Here is a 22,170-nt window from a genome sequence, read left to right as displayed (position 1 = left end):
AAGAGTTCTGCAGTCTCTCACCTCATAAAATGCAGGAACCAGAAATTTGTCCCATAACTCTATGTCAGATGAACATCATATGCTGCACAAGAGCTACCAACAGTGGGAGTGTGGTTGTAAACCTAGGCCTAGCCCCTGCTTCATACACAGACCAGGGTGGCTTCCTCCTAGATGTTGTTTTGGTGCTCCATTCCTCCATTGGATGTGAATAATTTTAGTTCCCCCCCCCCCCCCCCATATTTAACATACACACGAATTACAATCCTCAGATCCAACCGACTATGGATGAAGGCAGTGGAGTTTTACTGCCTCTGCTGCTGCCCTATACCATCTTTAATAGGGACTTACAAGCCTTGCCACACATTAGCAAGGCAAAAAGTCTTGCCACAAAGTCTTCAAGGCCTTCAGTCCCTATTAAAAAATGACATAGGGCAGCAGCGGAGGCAACAGTAAATTATTCCTGAATAATCAAATCCACAAGAGTCAGACTCGCAAATGTGGAGATACACAATTTTTTATACAAAGTTTTGGGCCAAGAACTGCACTGCAAAATTAACAGAAATCTGTCTTCCGAAGGATAATAGTGTTTTGATCTGCATATTAGTCCAGAAAATGCAACTTATGTAAATTCACTTTAAAATGTGAGCCAAACAAAATGTTCCCTATTTCATAGCTTTAGATCCCCGCTGGAATGTACCATCCAAGACACTTCCAAACCAGAATTTGGCTCCCAAGCCAAAAAGAAAAGAAAAGAAGTTTTCTTACACCTGATGTAAGGAAGAGCTATTGAGCCGTGAGCTGATTCCAGTTCCCAAGTCATTGGGTGTCAATCACTGGCAAGGAAAGAAAGAAACAATTATAGTCCATGAGCACAAATACTATACTGATCCCTGGCACAGTGTGGGGGGAAAATATTGGCTCCCCACATCAAATAACTTCAGATGCACTGATCTAGAGGCATAGAAATCACAATAGTGTTTCTGTAATCCCTTGTAAACTTTCCAGTTGAGAACCATTTGTAAGCTATTCTTTAGAAGAAAAGAGGTGCAGCCATGTACTAAAGAGCCCTGATGGCGCAGTGCTTAAATGCTGGTACTGCAGCCACAATGTTGTGAGTTCAGTCCCAGAGCTCCAGGTTGACTCAGCCTTGCATCCTTTCGTAGGTCAGTAAAATGAGTAACCAGCTGGTTGGGGGCAATTGGCTTACAGACTGTAAACTTGTGCTGAGTTTGCTATTAAGCGGTATAGAAATGTGAATGCTATTGCTAGTCTTACATAACATGGCACATTGGATCAGATTAAAGACCTATCCAGCTCAGCATCCTGTTACATCATGGACAACCAGTTATCTATGGAAAGCCGGACATGAGTCTGCAACTGCAGTTTCAATATTGTACTCCCTAGCGTCTCACACTTCCTAGATATACATAGGCAAGCTAATATTAGATATGATGCAAAGCCCATGAATGTGCATTAATTTATCCCATCCCCTTTTAAAGTCATACAAGTTGACAACCATAATGTTAATGGTTTGTCAACAAAATCAACACAAGGGGAATGAAAACCTAACTAATACAAAAGGAAACAAAGAAATGAAGTTAGGGTTTATAAAATATTGCTCAACCTATGAAAATTAATATAACATTTATTTATATGAATGTATATTTGTTGTTAAAAGCTGTCAAATCAACAAAAAATACAATCAAGTTGAACAGTCCAATGAATATACAATAAAAAGAACCAAAGTTCTGTGGGGAGAACTCTAGTTTCTAGAAATGCAACAGTCTTCTTGAAGGCAAAAGGTGAACCAGTCTCAAAGGATGTAAGGGCCCTTCGGAAGACAAATGACTGTAGTAGGAAACTTGACAGAGAAGAATAAAATCCATGGGTTTAAATCACAGTTCTCTACTATTTCCAGCCAAATGTGTTTTGACAGCCAGTCTTCATCAGTGGCTTAAGTGTTTGTTTGACTTTCCTTATCATTATATATATATATATATATATGCGCCACCTTTCACCCGGGACGGACTGGAGGCGGCTCACTGCTAAAACATTTAAAATGGCACTAAATATCAAAACAATTAAAACCTATCCAATATAAAATCATATAAAATATACAAAAGGTAAAAAAAAATAATCTAAAACAAGCCCCTATGAAATAAAACCAGGCTTGCATGACTTCAGAAAGCCTGCCTGTTTAGGAATGTCTTTACCTGCCGGCAAAAGGCCAGCAGGAAGTAGACTGCAGTCTATGAAAGCTCATGCTGCCAATTTCTTTCTTTCAGTTAATCTCAAAGGTTCTGCAAGATCAATTGACCACTGGATCGTGGCCATGGGCCTGAAATTCTGTTTTCAGTAGGGCTGGGGCAAATGCTCTCCCCCAAATCCTACCTTTCCCTCCTACAGTTTCAATACGGATTGCAGCCCCAATTGTTTGAAAAGTAACACCCCCCCCCCCCCACAAGAGAGACATCCTCAAATACTTACTCAGACTTGGCTATTCTTGAACCTGGAACCATTTGGGTTTCAAAGAAAGCTTGTAATGGATGTCACTGGAATGCCAGATATGCAGGCAGAAATCACCTGTACATGGAGGATGGCACCCCTTCTTTATCATATTTGCATGAATGAGAAATGGCCTTCATGAGCTTCCTGCTGGAGGGAGCATTTCACAGAGGACAAGAAGAAAATGTTAGCAAAGTGTGCCTAGAGTAGCAGCTCAATCATAATAATAAAAAAAGGAGTGCATCTCCCAAAAAAAGAGGCTAAAAGAGACAACACAGTCAAGCATTGCATAATATAATACAATTACTGCACAAGCTAACACACATCCGCATATATATATGCATGTGCAAATCTGATTTAAATAGAAAAACAATATGTCTCTTGGCCTCATCATAGCATGATGTGTTCTTGCTTGGTCTACTCCATGGGTTCTAATTTATGAAATTGCAAATCCTAGTATTCTGTAGGACATAATCATGGCTGTTGAAGTGGAATCATAATGCTATAATTGTGCAGTGTGAAAGGGTCCTTGAAACTGATAGACCTTTAAATTGAGTAGTTGTGGGAGAACTTTGGCCTTCTGCCTTTGAGGTCCCCTAATCCCCTACTACTGGCCATGCTGGTTGGGTTTTTTGAGAGATGACATCTAAAACAAAATTATACGCTTAGAAAGGTCCTAAAGTGACATTTAGACCCTTTACCATCCTTGTTACCTACATCTGTCCAGAACTAGACACAGTAGCTCACATGAAGGTAAAACGTTTCCTTCTCCTGAAAAAGAGGATGTCTCTTTGCAACCATACCTAGGTTTTTGTCATGCCCTGGAACAATAATCAGGGCCAAAGAAACTGTTGTAGAGAGTAACTATACTCTATACTTGATGTCTCTCTCTTTTCTCTGTCGTTTGATCCAGATTCCTTGCATCTTTACAAGAGGTCAGGACCTGTCAGGAAATTGTACATTTAGCATTCTGATGCATCAACCCACACAAAACTCTGACTGAGTCATAGATCAGAGCTGGAAGAGACCACAAGGGCCATCCAGGCCTTAAACATTACTTCCCAATGGGCTTCTTTCTGCCTCCTCTTGTGTTGGCCTCTTGCCTAACCTGCCTGATGTTCCTGGGTGTCTCCAGCCAAACGGCCAACAGCTACAGGGACATGACCATCCCCTTTGAGGTTCTGGATCAAGAGAAAGCTTACAACCTTATCCAGCCTGGCATCCTGCTGGACCCCAGAGGTACCTCCAACCAATCAAGGGACCTTGGAGATGCCGTCACACAGGGCCCACAGCCATCAGTTATGTGTGCCAAGCCAACCGAGATCCGGCAAGCCTTTAAGTACATCAACACTTTTGTGTCCTGCACTATCTTTATGGTGGGCATCATTGGCAACTCTACTCTGCTGAGAATCATCTACAAGAACAAATGCATGAGGAATGGACCAAATGTCCTCATTGCCAGCCTGGCACTTGGAGACCTTCTCTACATCCTCATTGGCTTGCCCATCAATGTGTACAAGGTAGGTATCTTACCTAAGGTGAGGAAAGATTAAATGAGTTTGTTCATGTTTGGATTAGTTAATCACATTGCTAGGCTTCCCCCTTCAGTAGGGATCAGTAACCAGAAGTTGGTGGATCATCAAAATTACAGGGTTGATGATAGGACAATGTTAAATAAAGAGGTAGACTTCATTGGACCAGGATGAAGAATGAGGTGCAGTGCTCAGGTGGACAGAGATTAGGAAAGTTACTATTTTGGATTACAACTTTCAGAATACTTTATCCAATATGACCCCCAGAGAGAGCTGTTGGCCACAAAAGGTTTTTCCCCTCTCAGTCTGTGCTGGCATAGCATTTGTTTTGCATAGAGTAGTTAACATCTCTAACTTCTTCTGTGGGAAGCAAAGGAAACTACTCCAACACTGGATATACCACTCCCAGCTTGATATAGGCATGGTCCAGCAATAACTGCCTTACATGGTGCTTTTAGTCTATTTCTTCTCAGGCTAGACAATGCATGCAACAGAACAAGATGGGAATGACATGGTAGTTTTGAGATGGTACAATTAGAATACTACATCTGAAAACCACAAGTGTGGGCTCTTTTTAAAACGCTTTCCTGTGTTTAAAAACTCTTTGCAATGTAGAAAATTAGTAGAACAGGGAAGGACTGCAGTTTGAACATCCTTTCTGTCATCCTAGATTTCCCTTTTCTGGGAACATTTATGCAGTAGAGCACTATATGTCTCCTTCTCCTTCCCCTGTTTTCTGGCTCTGTGTTATATTGATAAGGGGTGAAAATCATAGTTATTGGACTACAACGTCTACCGTTCCTGACTATGTTGGCCTGTGCTACTGGTACCTGCAATCCAACAACATCTGGAAGGCCCACACCTAATGTAGACAAAGAGTCTATACAGACCGGCACTTTGTGCTGGCCTTTGGGCAGAGCCAGGGTGCAGTGTCCACACACTGGATGCCCTAGCCCCACCCCCAGGGCGCCATTTTGGTGCACACCAGTCTACACAATGTACACCATCATGGCGTGACTCTGGTGCTGCATCTACACAATGCAGTGCCAAAGGGGCATCATAAAATCAAGAGTGCAAGAAGGAGTCGCTTTTGCAGCTCCTTTTTGCACTCTCCGGAGGCCAGATCGAGGCCGCGGCATGTAAAGGGGTAACTGCATGCCACCCATCTGTACAGCCCCTAAGGCTGCATCTGCACTGCAGGAATAATGCAACTTGACACTCTTTTAAGTGCCATGACCCAATGCTATGGCATCCTGCAAGCTGTAGTTTTGTGAGATATTGAGCCCTCTCTGTCAATGCACTCTGGTACCCTAACAAACTAAAAATCTCAGGATTTTGTAGGAAGGAGCCATAGTAGTTAAAACAGTGTCAAACAGCAGCATCATAAAATTCAGAGGCTGAGCAGACAGCTAGGATAGCAAGGACGGAGCCATGCTATTCTGGATCTGGTGTTCACTCAGAACAGTCCCTGGACTGGTGTGGGTATGTGGGGGTGTTTACATGCCCATGCCCATCCCCATACTCACCTGGAATCCGCTATCGGTACATGCGTCTTACCTTGAAGTGCAATCTCTGGTACTGAGAAGCCCCTGTAAGTTGTAACCACTTCTGATGTGGAAATGGACTACCTGATTGCATCAAACATGGTGATGCAGGGGCTTCTCAATATCAATAATGGCACTACAAGGTAAGGAGCATGGTGGTTGTGTATAAACAGCCAGGGTTTGCCATGGAGTTTCCAGGAAACTCTGCAGCCAACCAGGAGTCAAATTGACTCAGGTACAAGCTGGATCCACCTCATCCGTCCAGTCTGGTAGGATTATATCCAATCCTGGCCTGGTTTTTGGCCTGTATTATCTGAACTAGATGACACGGGGCCAGGGGGAACATAGGTCTCTTGGCTCGTGTGGTCAACCTTTCAGAAATGGGAGTCTCAGAAACATCCATGAGGGTTCAGTGTTAAACTTTCAAATAGGAGCAACCCACTTTGAATCCCACTGTTGTTGCTTCTTGGGCATTGCGAGAAAGGACATAATAGAAGTACTGTTGAGCAGCTCCAGAGCCAGAGGTTAGTCAGATGTCAGAAAGGCAGAAAAACTAGGACGCCTTATGTGCTCAACTGAGAAGCCCTGGGGGCAAAATATCCCAGTGGAATGAATCTGTCTCAGAGGCCCACTCATATGTTTCAAGTTGTTTTGGAGCTTTGCCAAGGACCTCCTGATGAAAACTGGTCAAGAAGAGCCTTGGCCCGGAGCCATAATAAGTTGTGGACACGTGAGCCCTGAGCACATGGAGGAGGTCTCTCTTTCCCCCCTTTAGGGCTAATGGTGAATTTACAATGAGTCAACAGAGTTCACTTTTGTCACATTTCTCATTTTCCAATTCGTTTCAGCCTTTATTCAACTCATTTTGCAAATCAGGCAAATTACATCAAAAGAAAGCCCTCACATAAACACATGCAAATATCTTTGCATACATTATGTTTAATGTACACATATATGCAATATGAACATGTTTGTAACACACTTTTGGTAGAGTACACACTTTTTGCCAGCATATTATTCTTAATATGATACATTCTTGGATGTATTCTGTAATTCATATCCATACAGTATATACCCATGTATAGGTCTAGAAATTCTAGTCAAAAAAATTGACTCAAAAACCTGGGTTGACTTATCCATAGGTCAATGTATGTTTGTTGTTGTTGTTGCTCCTTCAAGTCATTTCTGACTTATGGTGGCTCTAAAGCAAAGCTATCATGGGGTTTTCTTGGCAGGATTTGTTCATGGGAGGCTTGCCATTGATTTCCCCTAAGGCTGAGAGGATGTGACTTGCCCAAGGTTAGGGTTAGGGATATACAATGGGTTTCATGGCTGAGTTGAATCTTGGTCTCCAGAATTATAATCCAACACTAAAACTAGTACTTTAGTCAAGAATATATAGAATGTGTGTGCATGTGTGAGTTGTCTAGGTATGGGTTTGTGTGTGTACATATGCATGGATAGATAGATAGATGATAGATAGATAGATAGATAGATAGAGATTTTTAATGTGATAAGGCAGATTCCCAAATTCTAAAGAATGTGGCTGGCATCCTGTTGAGGAGTCCCAACAAGATTAGACCCACTGAATGGTAAGTAAACCAGTAGGTAAATCACATTGTTTCAATGGGTTTAGGGCAGGACCCAATCTGGCCTTTGCAGGGTGCAACAGCCACATTGCCACAGCTTGCCGGTGCCCCTTCGGTGCTGTGTCGTGCGGATGCAGCTCTGGAGGAGTGCCATGACACCGTGCAGGCCAGAGCCATGGCATGCGTCGTAGAGGGTTGTCATAAGTTGGAAACAACTTGAAGGCACACAACAATAAAGATTTTATATCAATGGGATGATAAATCTACTCTGCCTTTTTGTTCAAATTTTGAAGGCAGTACCTATGGTTCTGGATCTGTTTTGTGGATCGGATTCACCACCTTGAATTGCTCCTTCAAAGGCTGGTCTGAAAACATAAGTCACAACCCAGAACAGCTTCCTGCACACTGAGGCCTCATTCCCACTACCTTTTAAACCAGATCACAAAACGGTTTGAACAAGTTTAAATGGCCATGGTTCGCACTTGAACCAAATCGTTGAAGCAATTCGAAGAGGGGGGCCACACGCTAGATCCTGCATCTTTTTTATGCTGATTTTTTCTGCGTCTTTTTGGATAAATTGATTCTGTGCAAGTGTGAACCAGATGCAGATCCGGATCAATTTACATTTGCCCGTTGGCCAGCTGGAGCGGGTCCATTTTGAATCGATTCGTTGGTCAATGTGAACCACAAGTGGGTTATTTTATTTTATTTTGCAGCAAGAAAATGTGATCAGGGTAAATGTAGTGTGAACCATGATCTGCTGCTGAACCGATCCATTGATTCAGATCGCAAAACGATGTATTTGAAAGTGGCAATGAGGCCTGAGAGTTAACATGTCACAACTGGTCTAATGCAACTTTTCCACCTTCACACTAATTGTAAATGTTTTCTTTACATGTTTATGTGTGAGGGACATTCTGTTCCCACCAATCTGAAATTGTCCAACCCAGGAACAGCTTCACCCTTTGACTTCGATGCTTACAAATCAGGCCAAAGTTCTGTGTTACACCTTTCAGAATCCACCCGGACAAAAATCCTGGATGGAAATTCTTGGAGCTGTTGTCCAAAAAATTAATTTTTTCTAAGGACATGGGCCAGAGTTTTCTTGTCTAGTTACTCCATGTACTACCAAAATGTGGATCATACTTTGAACCCAATTGTTCTGCAAAACTGGGCATGTTAAGGGCATAGCAGAAAGAGGAAAGATCATTCTAGACAGGTAATGGAATATCCTTGTTATGTATTTGATTCTGTGCGAAAGGAAGAGTAACCCCTGCGCCTTTAATATTTTTGACATAAGTGTATAATCCAATTTATTTAACATGAATCAAAATGAGCCCTTCCTGTCTAATCCAAAGTAAACCAGTCTAGCACTAGATTTCCAACTCAGTTAATTAAGTAAAATAATTGAGGCATTTTTTAAGGAGCAAGGAGAATTCTCTGCTCTGACAAATCATATGTATGGAGGCTGATGGTCGAATTCTTGGTCGTGTAAATGGTTTTGTTCTCAAAGTTTATCAGCGAATGTTTGGATACTGACATATTTCTAATTTTCATTCACTAAAGAAAAATGACACTTTCCGAATGCAATTCACTGCATTTTACACATTTATCAAAATGATGGGATGCTAGCCTGCTCTGCAAGATACAACTGTGGAATTCATTCTTTCAGTGAAGGAAGCAACATATACATAGCACTGTGAGAGCCAGTACGTTGTAGCAAATTGAACATTGCACCAGAAATTGTAGACCAGGGTTGTAATGTCTTGTCAAACTGAAACCCATTGGGTGACTTTGGGCAAGTCACACTTTCTCGGCCTTAGAGGTATGCACTTCTTTTCTGAACAAATCTTACCCTGTGGTAGGTTGGCTTTAATGTCATCGTAAGTTGGAAGCGACGTGAAGGTGGCAATACATAAGATCTTAGAGCAGATTTTCCTGAGCTGGAAAAGTCTAGGCCAGGACTATTATATTATATTATATTATTATATTATATTATATTATAGTGCTATGATTCCACTTCAACTGCCTTGAGTCCATCAGATAGAATCCTGGAAATTGCAGGGAATGTCTGGGCAGGGAAAATGGTGAGCTGATGCACATTGTTAGTGCTCTGCAGTGAGGGGAGATATCACAGTTGAAAAAGCCAGTCAGAGGGACCTCTGGCTGGTGGAACTGTCCATGTATCAGAAGGAAAATGGGGGGATTGCCCACATGGGTCAGGGATCTTTGTTACTCAAGAATAAACTGTCATTTTGGGTATAGAACATGAAATGAACAAGAAGGGACTGAGGGAGCAACATCTTCACCCAAGACTAGCAGATCAGATTGTAGGGGTTTGATGGACACTGAGCTGGCAACTTGCTTTCTTAAAATCCTAATAAAACCTTGGGATGCTAAACATGAAGAATTTTCCATGAAGGAAAAAGAAATGCAAGGACATTTAGGCTTGGAAGCTTGATGTTATGAGGTCCCTCAGCCTGGTGGAATGGGTGCTAGATGACAGTTGGGTAGTGGCAAATCCCTCATTTTCTTCCTTCGATTTAGTTCTCTCCTGAGATGACCCGTTAATGGCATGCTTTCTCTCCCACAGCTCCTTGCAGAAGACTGGCCTTTTGGTGTGCAGGTGTGCAAACTGGTGCCGTTCATCCAGAAGGCCTCTGTGGGCATCACTGTTCTCAGCCTCTGTGCTCTCAGCATAGACAGGTAATGGACCACTTTTGATGCCTCTCATCCAATTTGAAAAATCAAGTGGATAAAAAGACTTGGAAAATTTACTTGCTGCACTATAATTCCAAGAATTCTGCAACCAGAATGTTCCAGATTCTGTTGGCATATTTGGATGTTCACTTGGGAAATGACTTCCCCCACACACTCTCTCCCTCTGACACACACACACTGTGCACTGGGCAGTCATACTCCTTCAGTCCCTTAAGTCTTAAACATAAACTGCATTCTGATTTGTAGCTTGAGAAGCTGTTGCATTGAACTGGACTGTGCTTTGCAGGCTGGGAAGCCATTACAGTGTGGCTTATTCCTGGGTAAATCATACATACAAATGATATGCATACTAATCGATTTGGAAATTTAAAAATGTCCAGATTAGTAAAAATTACTAACTTTAAAATGTTTCTGACTTATGTCAACCCTAAGGCAATCCTATCACAGGGTTTTCTTGACAAGATTTATTCAGGAGGGGTTTGCCTTTGCCTTCCTCTGAGGATGAGAGAGAGTGGGTTTCCATGGCTGAGCAAGGATTCGAACCTTGGTCTCCAGGGTCATAGTCCAATGCTCAAACCACTACAGCATGCGGGCTCTCTCTCTCTCTCACACACACACACACCAACCCTTCCCAAACTGGAATCTTATCTCCAGATTAAAAAAAAAAAAAGGCTTCCTAGTCCCAATGTAAATCATGCTTTCAAATGTTTTGGAGGAGTGTGGATATGTTTAATTGAAGGACACCCTCACTGCACTCTATGTATTAGAGATGAAACAAGTTTGCTTCCCAAAATACTTTTTGACATCCATCGTCTCCCTAACACATACATATACACAAACATGGCAATGTCAAATGGACTTCATCCATTGCAAGCTGAGCTAGTTTGTTTCTTGTGCCATGGCAGATACCGAGCGGTGGCCTCCTGGAGCCGGATCCAAGGGATTGGGATTCCCATGTGGAAGGCAGTTGAGGTGACCCTCATCTGGGCAGTGGCCATCATTTTAGCCATCCCTGAAGCCATAGCCTTTGATCTGGTGAACCTGAATTACCGTGAACAGATGCACTGGGTCTGCATGCTGGCCCCCGAACAGAAATCCAGCTTCATGATGGTATGTTCTCACTTGGGGGATCAGGGTGGCGGCCTTCAATGAGAGCTTGGAAACGCTAATGCTTTAACAGTAAATCAAAAGAGTATTTATTTTTATGTGATGGACTCTAGACATTGTTTCCTCTCCCATTTCAGTCCCTGGAGAGGAAAAAATTACCATTTTGATCCTTAACCTTTAGACAGCATGGTCCTTGGCCTACTGGCTAGGAATTTCTGGGAGCTCAAGCTTTAAGCAATAACTGGGAAGGGGGTATTATTTGAACATAACACATGGGACAAAGGTCTGCCACTTGTCACTCTGCATTTTGAATGTGCTTTGGCAGGCAAGTGTTCTATCTATGCCTTACCTGGCCCATTATCATCCTACTAGATCACCACCAAGGTTCAGGTTTGTTCAGGTTTCTTGCCAAACAGGTGCTGAGATGCTTGTCTTTTAGATTAGATGGTGAACATCTTGCCGTGGTCAGCATGTTTAGGCATTTTTCTCATGCTCCACTGGTGGCATTGGGTCACCAGGGAGTCCTGGTGGCACAATGGTTACATGCCAGTCCTGCAGCCACAAGATTGTGAGTTTGATCCCAGGGCTCCAAGGTTGACTCAGCCTTCCATCCTTTTGTAGGTCGGTAAAATGAGTACCCAACTTGTTGGGGGCAATTGGCTTACAGATTGTAAACCGCTTAGAGAGTGCTGAGTTCACTATGAAGCGGTATAGAAATGGAAATGCTATTGCAATTGCTAATGACAGCTGAGGCAATCAAAAGACGCATTTTGCATGTGGCGTTGTAATGTTCAGGGTCAAATCCCCACTCTGTCACAAAGCTCAGTGACTTTGGGCCAGTCACTCCTCTTCCCCTAGCTTGCCTCATAGGGTTGCTGTGAGGTTGAAAATGAAGAGGACACCTACATTTAGGCAAAGTGAGACAGCGGCTGCAGATGGTGAGAACTGCAAGACTCCTCCGAGCCAGGCCTTTGTGGCTGGGTGGCTTTGCAAACCAGCTGCACCATTTTGAGTCGCTGGTGTTCCAGTCCACAGAGCCTGCCGATTCTACATCTTATTTGAAGAGCAAGACAATGGGTGGCTGGTGACAGCTCTTAGGATGGCCAAGGAGGGCAATGACAGGGGCAGAGTGGCCCTTTTCATCTGGAAGGAGAGCTTGGGCCACCTTGGAAGAAAAATGAGACCTTAATTTCCTTGGAGGAAAGGTAGGATATGAATTAAACAAATGGTAAAGTAGTGGTTTGAGTGTTGGACTACAACTCTGGAGACCAGTGTTCACTTCCTTGCTTGGCCATGTAAACCCACTGGGTGACCTTGGGCAAGTCACACTCTCTCAGCCTCAGGAGAAGGCAATGACAAACCTCCTCTGAGCAAATCTTGCCAAGAAAACACCATGATAGAGTCGCCATAAGTTGGAAATAACTTCAAGACACACAATGACAGTAATAAGCAGATAAAAAAAGATAAACAATTGAAAAAAATGGTTCGGCAAATGGAGAATATTTGATTTCACGGATTTACGTAAATAACTTATTTGAAGATTTCATAATTCAGTCTTTTAAAAATCTCACACAAAAACACATACTAGGTCTTTCCCATAGTTTTCTATCAGACTTGTGGAGTGGGCAGAAACTTTATTCCTATTTTTAAATCTGATGATTTAAATATGATTTAAATCACATGTTGCATAAAGTGTCTTGTTCCTGAAGATAATTTGTTCTTTTCAGCTGATCTGTCAGTTTTTTTGTCAGTGCAATTGTCTACATTCTTAACTTTCTAGCATTGCAGAGAAATTTGCTGTTCACTGTTCCACTTCCTGATAAATTCTGATTTTGCTGCTGCCCAACACAGATGCATTATTAGTAAACCTTTATTGTCATGTAGTGAATGTGCACTACTATTCCATTAATAATCTGATAGCAAAGTGAGTGATGGAGTGTCAGTATGGTCTTATCACTGATTTGTTCTGCTTCTGCTGCTAGCTCTTTCCACAATTTTTAATCACTAGGCACTCCTACACAAGTGTATACCTGACTCTCAGCTGTTGCATTTCCATCAGCAGTCTGTTGTTGGAATTCAAAATATATAATGGAATTGAATGGGGATAAATAACTTGTGGTACCTCTTTTGAGAAAGGTAGGAGCTTTTCGCACCCTTTCCTTTCTGTCTGCAGTTCTACAAGGATGTGAAAGACTGGTGGCTTTTTGGCTTCTATTTCTGCCTGCCTTTGGCCTGCACAGGGGTCTTCTACTCCCTGATGTCATGTGAGATGCTGAGCAAGAGGAATGGCATGAGGATCGCACTCAATGACCACATGAAGCGGGTGAGGGCTCTCGGCTAATGAACTACCCTTTTCTTTGCTAATAGTCAAGGCTCCAAACACAGTGCCTTGCACTGGGTAAAACGTTTGGTCAGTTTGGCTCATTACTGTTTCTCTGATCAAAAGATAGAAAAAGTCCCCCTTTTGGATTGGTTAAAGAATGTAGTCCAACAACAACAACAACAACAACAACAACAACAACAACATTTTCTTGCTGTGATTCTAGAATTGGCTCTCCATGGTCTCAGGCAGATGTCTTGGAAACTTAGGGCCTGAACAGACAGGCCAAAATAAAGTTGCTTTGGATCACTTTGGCGGTATTCTGTTTAAATGCTACATGCATCCTAAGAGGCCAGATGTCACACCAAAGCCGTCCTAAGACTGGAGCGTAGCTTTGGCACAGCTTCTGGCCTCTTAGGATGCATTCATCATTTAAACAGCATACCTCCAAAGTGACCCGAAGCAGCTTTATTTTGACCTGTCTGTTTGGGCTCTTAAGGCTATCTTGGTGGCTGCTTCCAGGCTTTGGAGCTCCCTTCCTAGAGGCTAGGATAGATCCCTTTTTGGTGTTCTTCCAGCAGCAAGTGAAAAGTTATTTATTCTGACTGGCTTTTAGGAATTGGTTGCAATGGGATTTTCAAGGTATGTAGTCTTATTAATTTTTTATCTTTGGTCTTGAATGGGGTTTAAATGTTTTTAATTCTATATATATTTTAATTACACACACACATATATATATTAAAGTCTAATTAAAAAGAATTAAAAACATTTAATATATACATAATAGAGAATATATACAAGGGCACAATATATGTGTGTGTGTTCACACACACACACACATATTGTGCCTTTGTATATATTTTAACCTATATCTAATATATTGTAAGCTGCCTTAACTCGCAGCATTGGAAAAAAATGGGATATAAATGAAATAGCGTATTAATTAATAGTAAATACTGATGAGAAGAGTTGGGTTGATGGGATTTGTTGCTTTTCTGGCACAATCTTCTGGCTCAAATTTCTGAATTTCCCTTTTTGTGCCTTTTTACTCATTAACCTTGATGATTGGACTTATGGGTTCCAGCGCCGAGAAGTTGCCAAGACTGTCTTCTGTTTGGTGATGATCTTTGCTCTCTGCTGGCTACCTCTTCACTTGAGTAGGATATTGAAGAAGACCATCTACAACCCACAGGATGTTGATAGATGTGAGCTGCTTAGGTAAGATCAATATTTCTTACCAGAAATGCCATATTTTGTCCCTGTTGCTTTCAATAGGGATCCAGAATCCTTGAGGTCAAGACCATATTTCAGTTTTGAAATATTTATACCCCAGCTTTCCATCCTGGTCGTATCTCTCAGGACAGCAAATAGCCATTATACAAAATGAGACAGCGGCTAACCTTAAAAACAAACAGCCCAGTCTCTGCTTCCAAATGCTACATTAGTAGCCAAAGGCAGCATATGGAGTAAAATATGCTGGAACTGGAATCCACTCAGACTAGAACACAAATAGCAGAAAATAATTAATGACATATTTATTTACGGGAAATGATATGCAGAGCAGGTATGATAAAATTCAATCTAGCAAATATGCCCCTCTGTTATTTGTGTGTGTCTTCACTATAATTCCAAGACAGTTACATTTAGGCACCTGAAAACTGACATGGATTCCAAGTGGATTCTTGGAATGTGCTTCTCAGATTTTTTGTTTTCAAACTAGGAGATTAGCACATAGCTAAAAGAAAAAGTGACATACTGCTGCCAAGTTCAATTCTAATTCGGAATGTATCCTGAAATTAGGGTTGCCATAAGTCAGGACCTCCAAACTGGGACAAATGTAGGACAAAAATTTCAAATGTAGGACACATTTTTGTGTCCTACATTTGAAAAGGAGCCTCGTTGAGGGGAGGCTTTCTTTCCCCGCCTGGGCCCCGTTCTCGCCATCCCGGGGGTGGGGGCAAACCGGGGCGGGACCATGCGGACCCGCCCCAAACCTGGAAAGTCCCGCTCCCAGGCGGGATATGGCAAGCCTAACTGAAATCATCACATGCATCTTGCCGCCAATGCTGCCAGCCGGGTGCAGTTCGCCTCTTTCCACAATTTGGCTCAAATCCTAATGTTTGCCAGCTATGGAATGAAACAGTCTCTTTTCCAGCATCTTGTACTCTTTGGTTCCTGATTCTGGGCATCACTATCTCTTTGATCTTCCTTTTCTGCCCCCAGCTTCCTTCTGGTCATGGACTACTTTGGCATCAACATGGCCTCACTCAACTCCTGCATTAATCCTGTGGCGCTCTACTTTGTCAGCCGGAAATTTAAGAATTGTTTTCAGGTAGGAGAGTGTGTGTACTCATGGAGAAACAGGCTGTTGCTCTCTAAAAGAAAAGGTGTGCATATGCAAGCTTTCATGTGGTTGTGTCCCTCGCTCAATACAGTCCTATTCTGCTCTTTGCACATGCACATAAAAGAGCATTACAATGAATAACCATTTCCACATCACATATATCGATGAGGTTTGGCAGGCTTGGGACCAGGAATCTAAAAGTTGTCCCATTTGTATTTATTTTGTCATTAATTCCATTTACAGACAACCTTTCCTACAGGAAAAAAAAGGTGGTATGCACAGTTCTTCCCCATCTCAAATTTATTCCCCACGGGATAATCGCTGTTTCACCCCCCGATTTCCCCCCTTTTCCCTGTGTGATAAAGTTCTATGTTGCTCAATGTTCCCTCCTTTGGATGGCTATCTTGGACAAGATGTTTTTCTTGTGTGACTACAACATAGGTCACTCTGTCTGACTGTAAAAACAATATTTTCTGTCTGGTTTCTTTCTTGTAGTCTTGTCTTTGCTGCTGGTGCCAAAGACCAGCCCTTGGCATTGTACCGACAGACGACAAAGGCTCTGTTGGGAAGTGGAAAGCCAATGGGCAGGAACTGGGCCTCGACCGGAGCAGTTCCCACTTGAGCAACAAGTACAGTTCTTCTTAGACCCACGGATAAATAAGACCTGGAGCACTTGGGACCATGGAGATGACTGTTGTGTCCGGACCGCTGGTCTCCTGCAATTTTTCTTGACCTCCTCTGCTTTATTTGCCTTCTTTTGCTAGCACCTGATTTTTCCAGCAGCAACCCTTTGAAGACTTGCTGCTCATTAGACATTCTTTGCCTCGTATTGATGCTTTAATTCCCCCCTCCCAAGAATAAGCTTTCCCCCTGAACAGCTGAGCATCTTATAAGAACTAGAGTCGTCATAAGATTCCTTTGGATGGGGTGAGAATAGTATGGCCCTCCAGATGGAATTGGATGGCAACTCCCATCAGCATAGCCAATGATTAGGAGTGATGGAGCTGCAATATCTGGAGAACTGCACAATTCACTCCCCTACTCTAGAACAATTTAGGATTGCTAGTTTTGGCTCCAGGTTTCTCCCCTATTCAAATACAGACATTATCCAGATTCCCTTCCTCCCTCACAGGGAGTATAAGGGTGTAAAGATATGGACATCAGAAGTCAAGTGATGGAGAGAGCGGGGTTGAGAGAAAAGCTGGAATGAAAAACAGAACAAAGATAAAAACCTGCAGGTTGGCCATTGCTTCTTTGTTCCAGAATGGATACCTGAGGCACATCATGATGACTCCATGAACCCATAAGATGCAGCCATGGCCATTAAAGTGGAATCCTAGTGTCATAATTCTGTAGTGTGCAAGGCTCCCTAGTTTGATGGAGAACTCAAAAGTTTGCACACTTTTTCTGGCACCTTGATTGGTCCTATTGAAAATATTGACCAAGTGGAAAGGGAAGGAAATTGCCCATTACAGGAGATTCCTCCTTCCTTTGTACCTAAATTAGCTTTGTAATTAAACTAGCTTTAGGTACAAAGGAAGAAGGGATCTCCTGTATTGGTTTTTTGTGGGTTTTGGGGGCTATGTGGCCATGTTCTAGAAGAATTTATTCCTGATGCTTTGCCAGCATCTGTGGCTGGCATCTTCAGAGATCTCCTGTATTGTTTAGATTTGCAGTATAGTAGACTATAGCTGGGCAAGCATGATCTCTGGACTAGGCAGCTGTAGTAGACTGGCTACAAGGAAGAGGAGGACATAATTTATTGTCCTAACCAAGCCATTTCCCCCTTGATTTCACCTTCCACACACAGATGTGGCTGCTATGGATGCACTCTTAGCTTTCCATCTTCCACATGTGTTCTCCATGGTTCCCCATTCCTGCATGGAGAGGCGAGACATGAATTATATCCCACTCTCCACAATTCTACCACCCATTATTTAAAACTAGATGGACCTTCTGACATTGAACTGCAACTCCTATCATCCATCGCCATTAGCTATGCTGAAGCGGCTGAGAATTGCAATCCAGTAACATTTGGAGGGCCACACAATAGCCTGTTTCTGATTTGAAACAACAACAGATGAATAGGTGTCAAGACATACATTTATTTCAGATTATGGCTGCAATTGTGTATGTCAGGCAGGACTGAAGAAGCAGCTGGCTATGTCCCTGTAGTCAGATGCAGAATAGATTATATCAGCGTTGAGATCCGACTTCTTCATCTGGGGCTTCTGAGGCGATGGTAAGTTTGGGGCCGGACTTTGGCTGCTGCCAAAGGAGGGAGGGAGGTATACCAACTTCCACAGTGCCCCATTTACAGGCATAAAGCAAACTTGTGTGTGTGTGTGTGTACCAATAGCAGGATGCCAGCTATTACATGTCACATCAAAAGACTATTGCTTTAATCCTATTGCTAATCCCATAATGGGTAGACGTATTAAATCAGTGGAACTTTCCTAAATGTTGACTCATCAGTCAACAAATGATTCAACGTGTCTTCTTTAGTTGGATTTAACCAATAGGATTTAGGACTTTAATACGTGTCTTTGGTTAGATGAATTCTGGCTCATGGTTTGCATGAACGTGACATGTCTAAATTTAACTGGCGCTGAAATGCCTTTCTTAATTGCATCAATATGACGAGAGTTTTGTTAATTCATTCGTTCATTCCCGATGACAAAAACAGCTGCTCTTTCTGATTTTATTGGCTTTTGTATACAGTACTGCATAGTGAGGTTTGAGGTTTGGTGAGCTCCATATTTTTCAAACAGTAGTGCTACTTATCTTCAGGCAAGTTTTCACTTGCAACATTAAAAAAACAAAACAAGAACAAAGTCAGCTTTAGACAGGATTAAGATATTCACAGAAAATCTATGGCTGCTATCCAAGATCACAAAGCTGAACCTTCAGGTCCAGAGGCAGTCCAACTGATTATCAAATGCTGTGGGGAAAACTCTAAAAAAGCAAACAAGGATGGCCAAAATCATTGTCACATCTTGTGATCTTAACAGTCTCTCTCTATCTCTCATAGTGCCATTTGCATGTGGTAGGCAATTGTTCATGGAAAAGTGGTACACACTACACATATGGTTCATTTTCAAGATCATGAGCAACACTGGAAAAGGAACCACCGTCCTAGGGAAGATGCACTCCAGGCACAGCAAATAAGCAGTGCAAAATAGCATTTTATGCCTGCCAAATCTTGAAGGGGTGTGTGACATCTTCCAAATAGGACATACTGGCTTGTGTCAGTTGATGTTCATCTCGTCAAAGTTTTTCACTGATGCATTTTTAAAATGTCATTGATTTGACTTATGCTGGGGAAAACAACACTGAGTCAACTTTTCCCAATGCAGCAGCTCCTGAATGTACTGAACTGCAACTCCTGTTATCCACAGGCACCTTGGCCATGATGATAGGAAGGATTGCTTGACAGTGGAGCAGAGTTGATCTTGAATGAAGGAATTAAGGCACAGTTTGGATGCCCATCAGCCAGACATACTATAGTTTGGCCTTCCTCAGTATAGATATCCAGATGTTTTCAACTCCTTTCAGCCACATAGTCAATGGTTGTAATGATGGAAACTATATTCCAGCATGACTAGAGGCCATCAAGTTGAAGAAAGCTGTCAAAGCAAAATTCTTCCCTGTTCCATATTCCATATTCAAAACACGAAGACCTTATATCCATCTGTCTCCAACAAGGGTATTTGCATTAGATTTTTCTCCCTCCCAAAAGATACACTGACAAGTACCAAAAAGGAATCCTGACAACCCCACCCTCCACGTTCTTTCTGCACCATGAACAGTTTTTCTGGATTCATTTCCATTTCTTCCATCAGCCTGTACTCGTTTTCCGCTGGACTGGACATACATATTTTGGTATTTAGCAACCAAATGCTCTTTTGATTTTTTTAAAAACTTTTACCAACATGCTATTATTTTTCTGTGTGTGCATGTAGGGTAGCTTCTCTCTCATGTGTGGTATGTATATATTGTACAGAAAACCTATTAAGCTTGGATTTCAATGGGTTCAGTTTTGAGTAGTAGTAAGATAGCTATACAATGACTAGAATACTGTTAGTGACAAATACACATTTCTCCTTTTTGAATGGGGGGCAAGAGGCTATTCTTAGCCTTTGGGCCCTCCAAAACCACTGCCCTAGACAGCATCTTATTTCCATGGATCTGCTGCCTTGGTCATGATGGGGGAAGGAGGCAGTGGGGAAGAGCATGTCTTTTGTTTGTTGGAGAGGCAGATAAATGGGGCATTATCAGTTTCTCTCTGTCATGCAAACTGCAGGGGGAAAAGAGGCAGTCCCTGTTGCCTGGTCATTTCTTCTTCTTCCACCACCATTTAATAGTAGCAGCCCCACAGATCTTGGTGGCTTGTGTGTGCATGGAGCAGTTATGCTCTGCACATACCATTTAGGATCCCAGACACTGTGTTCAAGAATAAGGTTGCAATCCCTAATCTTGCAATGCCCAGTTACTGGGGAATAGCCTGACAAAGCACATTGACGTTTGTTTCTAAGTCAACAGGCATAGGATTGTGTTTTAAGCTTCTGCAAATCAAGACATTGCAAGAATTACTAATAATCATTATTCACTACAAAAGCATTCACTTTCCTCAACCAGCATGTACCATGTTGACTAGAATAATGGGAGTGCAGTCCAGTGCACCAAGGTGGGCTCCAGGTTGGAGAAACCAGCCGTGCAATATACGCAAGAGAACCAGTGACTTTGAGCTCATACCTTGCATAAAAGTGAACCTGTCTCCATTTGACACCATGATATGTGGGTCTCTCCCTATTGGTTTATGACTGAATTTATTGTTTTGTGGTTTAGTATGATGACTATATTATGTAGGTGTCTTGTAGATTTGCTTAATGTGGATTAAACATTGACTTTGTCACAATCTTTTTTTAAAAAAAACATTGATTTCATCATAGTCTGGACAAAATAGTGGCTGGAGATTGCAAGCATTACCAGTCTTAGCCTCTCTATCTACTAGCATTGATCTCTGGGTTATTGACAAAAGGATTTGCAACTCACAATTGTTTTAGGACAACAACTGAATAAAGATATTGACAAGCTGGGTGGTATCTATAGGAGGGAAGCTGAGATGGTAAAAGTCTGGAAGCCATGTCATATAAGGAATAGTTGAGGGAGTTGGCTACATTCAGCCTGTAGAAGAGAACACTAGGAGCTGACAGGATAGCTATCTTTTAAACCAGGGAGATTTTGAACCAAGATATCTGACATGATGAGGAAGGCAGTGGACGTTCCACATGTACTGATCAAGGGAATGGACTGAATAACTATCAACAACTGTGAAAACACAACAAAATCCACAAGCAGTGATACCTTCATTGGGCCACCTCCAAAGCATAAAATACATTATGTAAGCTATCGAAGCTTCCCTGGCTTCTTCATCAGACAAAGATGTTTAAAATCATACAAGAAAAATGGTGTCGATGTTAAAACAAACAGACCTACATTCAGTCTGACATGTCAGTTAAGATGGTACTGAGGGATTTCAATGCAAGCAGAGATCATTTACCCAATTGTGAAACAGCTGACCCTTCCCCAGTCCTGCACTTGACTTCCAGCCTCCCATCCTGAACTTCTTTTTGCGTTCATATGAGAAACTCTTAGTTTGGTCTTAAATGGCCCTTGGCCTAATTTCCAAAGCTCTTTTGAAAGGTGATCAAGTTCTTGCAAGAGTGATTCATCCCTCCCTTCAGAGCCCACCAGGTGGGGAGGAAGAGACAGCAAAAACGGGCCGGTGTGATGGAGTGGTTTGAGTGTTGGACTATGCTGCTGGAGATCAGGGCTCTATTCCCGCTTGCCATAAAACCCACTGGGTTACACTGGGCAAATCACATGCTTTCAGGCTCAGAGTATGGCAATGGCATAACTCCTCTGAAAGAATCTTGCCAAGAAAACCCCATCATAGGTTTGCTTTAGTGTCACCCTAAGTTGGAAACCTGAAGGCACACAACCACCACCACCAGCAGGATTCTGGGGCACCTGGGTTTGAATCTACACTCAGCCATGGAAATACATTGGCCAATCTTGGGTAAATTACTCTCAGCCTCAGAAGAAGGTAAAAGCAAAGCCACTCTGAAATCTTAGCCAGAAAACCTCAGAATAGGGCCACCACAAGTCAGAAACGACTTGAAGGCACACAGCAACAGAACTGCTTGCTTCATCCCAACACCACCATTTACCACCAAGAATGTTGCCCCAAGGAATTAAGCTATTGAAATGAAAAAATTGTCCACTTCTATTTCACATGTAAGTGTAGATCAACAGACCCAGCATGCTATAGTGGTTTGGATTTTGGAAACTGGGATTTGAATCCCCACTAAGCAATAGAAACCCACTGGGTTACCATAGGCAAGTCATATTCTCTCAGCCTCAGAGAGAGGCAATAGCAATCCTGTCTGAAAAAGCCACAAGAAAACCCAATGATAAATTCACTTTAGGGTTGCCATAAGTCAGA

At 42.3% G+C, this 22,170-nt stretch overlaps 1 protein-coding gene across 1 annotated transcript; it reads left to right on the top strand.

Annotated features, from left to right (window-relative positions):
* The first annotated feature begins 3,569 nt into the window (after positions 1-3,569).
* Positions 3,570-16,368, top strand: LOC149308852 (endothelin receptor type B-like). The gene is made up of 7 exons (XM_089537193.1): positions 3,570-4,025; positions 9,764-9,876; positions 10,797-11,001; positions 13,172-13,321; positions 14,403-14,536; positions 15,542-15,650; positions 16,158-16,368. The coding sequence occupies exons 1-7, from the start codon at positions 3,570-3,572 to the stop codon at positions 16,305-16,307; spliced, it is 1,317 nt and encodes a 438-aa protein (XP_089393319.1). The 3' UTR covers positions 16,308-16,368.
* The last annotated feature ends 5,802 nt before the right edge of the window (positions 16,369-22,170 follow it).

This window comes from Sceloporus occidentalis, unplaced genomic scaffold (assembly GCF_023333645.1).
Source record: "Sceloporus occidentalis isolate IW3139 unplaced genomic scaffold, rSceOcc1.0.p SCAF_8, whole genome shotgun sequence".
In the NCBI taxonomy this organism is placed as follows: domain Eukaryota; kingdom Metazoa; phylum Chordata; class Lepidosauria; order Squamata; family Phrynosomatidae; genus Sceloporus; species Sceloporus occidentalis.
The sequence above is the reverse complement of the archived record's forward strand: the minus strand, read 5'-3'. Positions and strand labels throughout refer to the sequence as shown.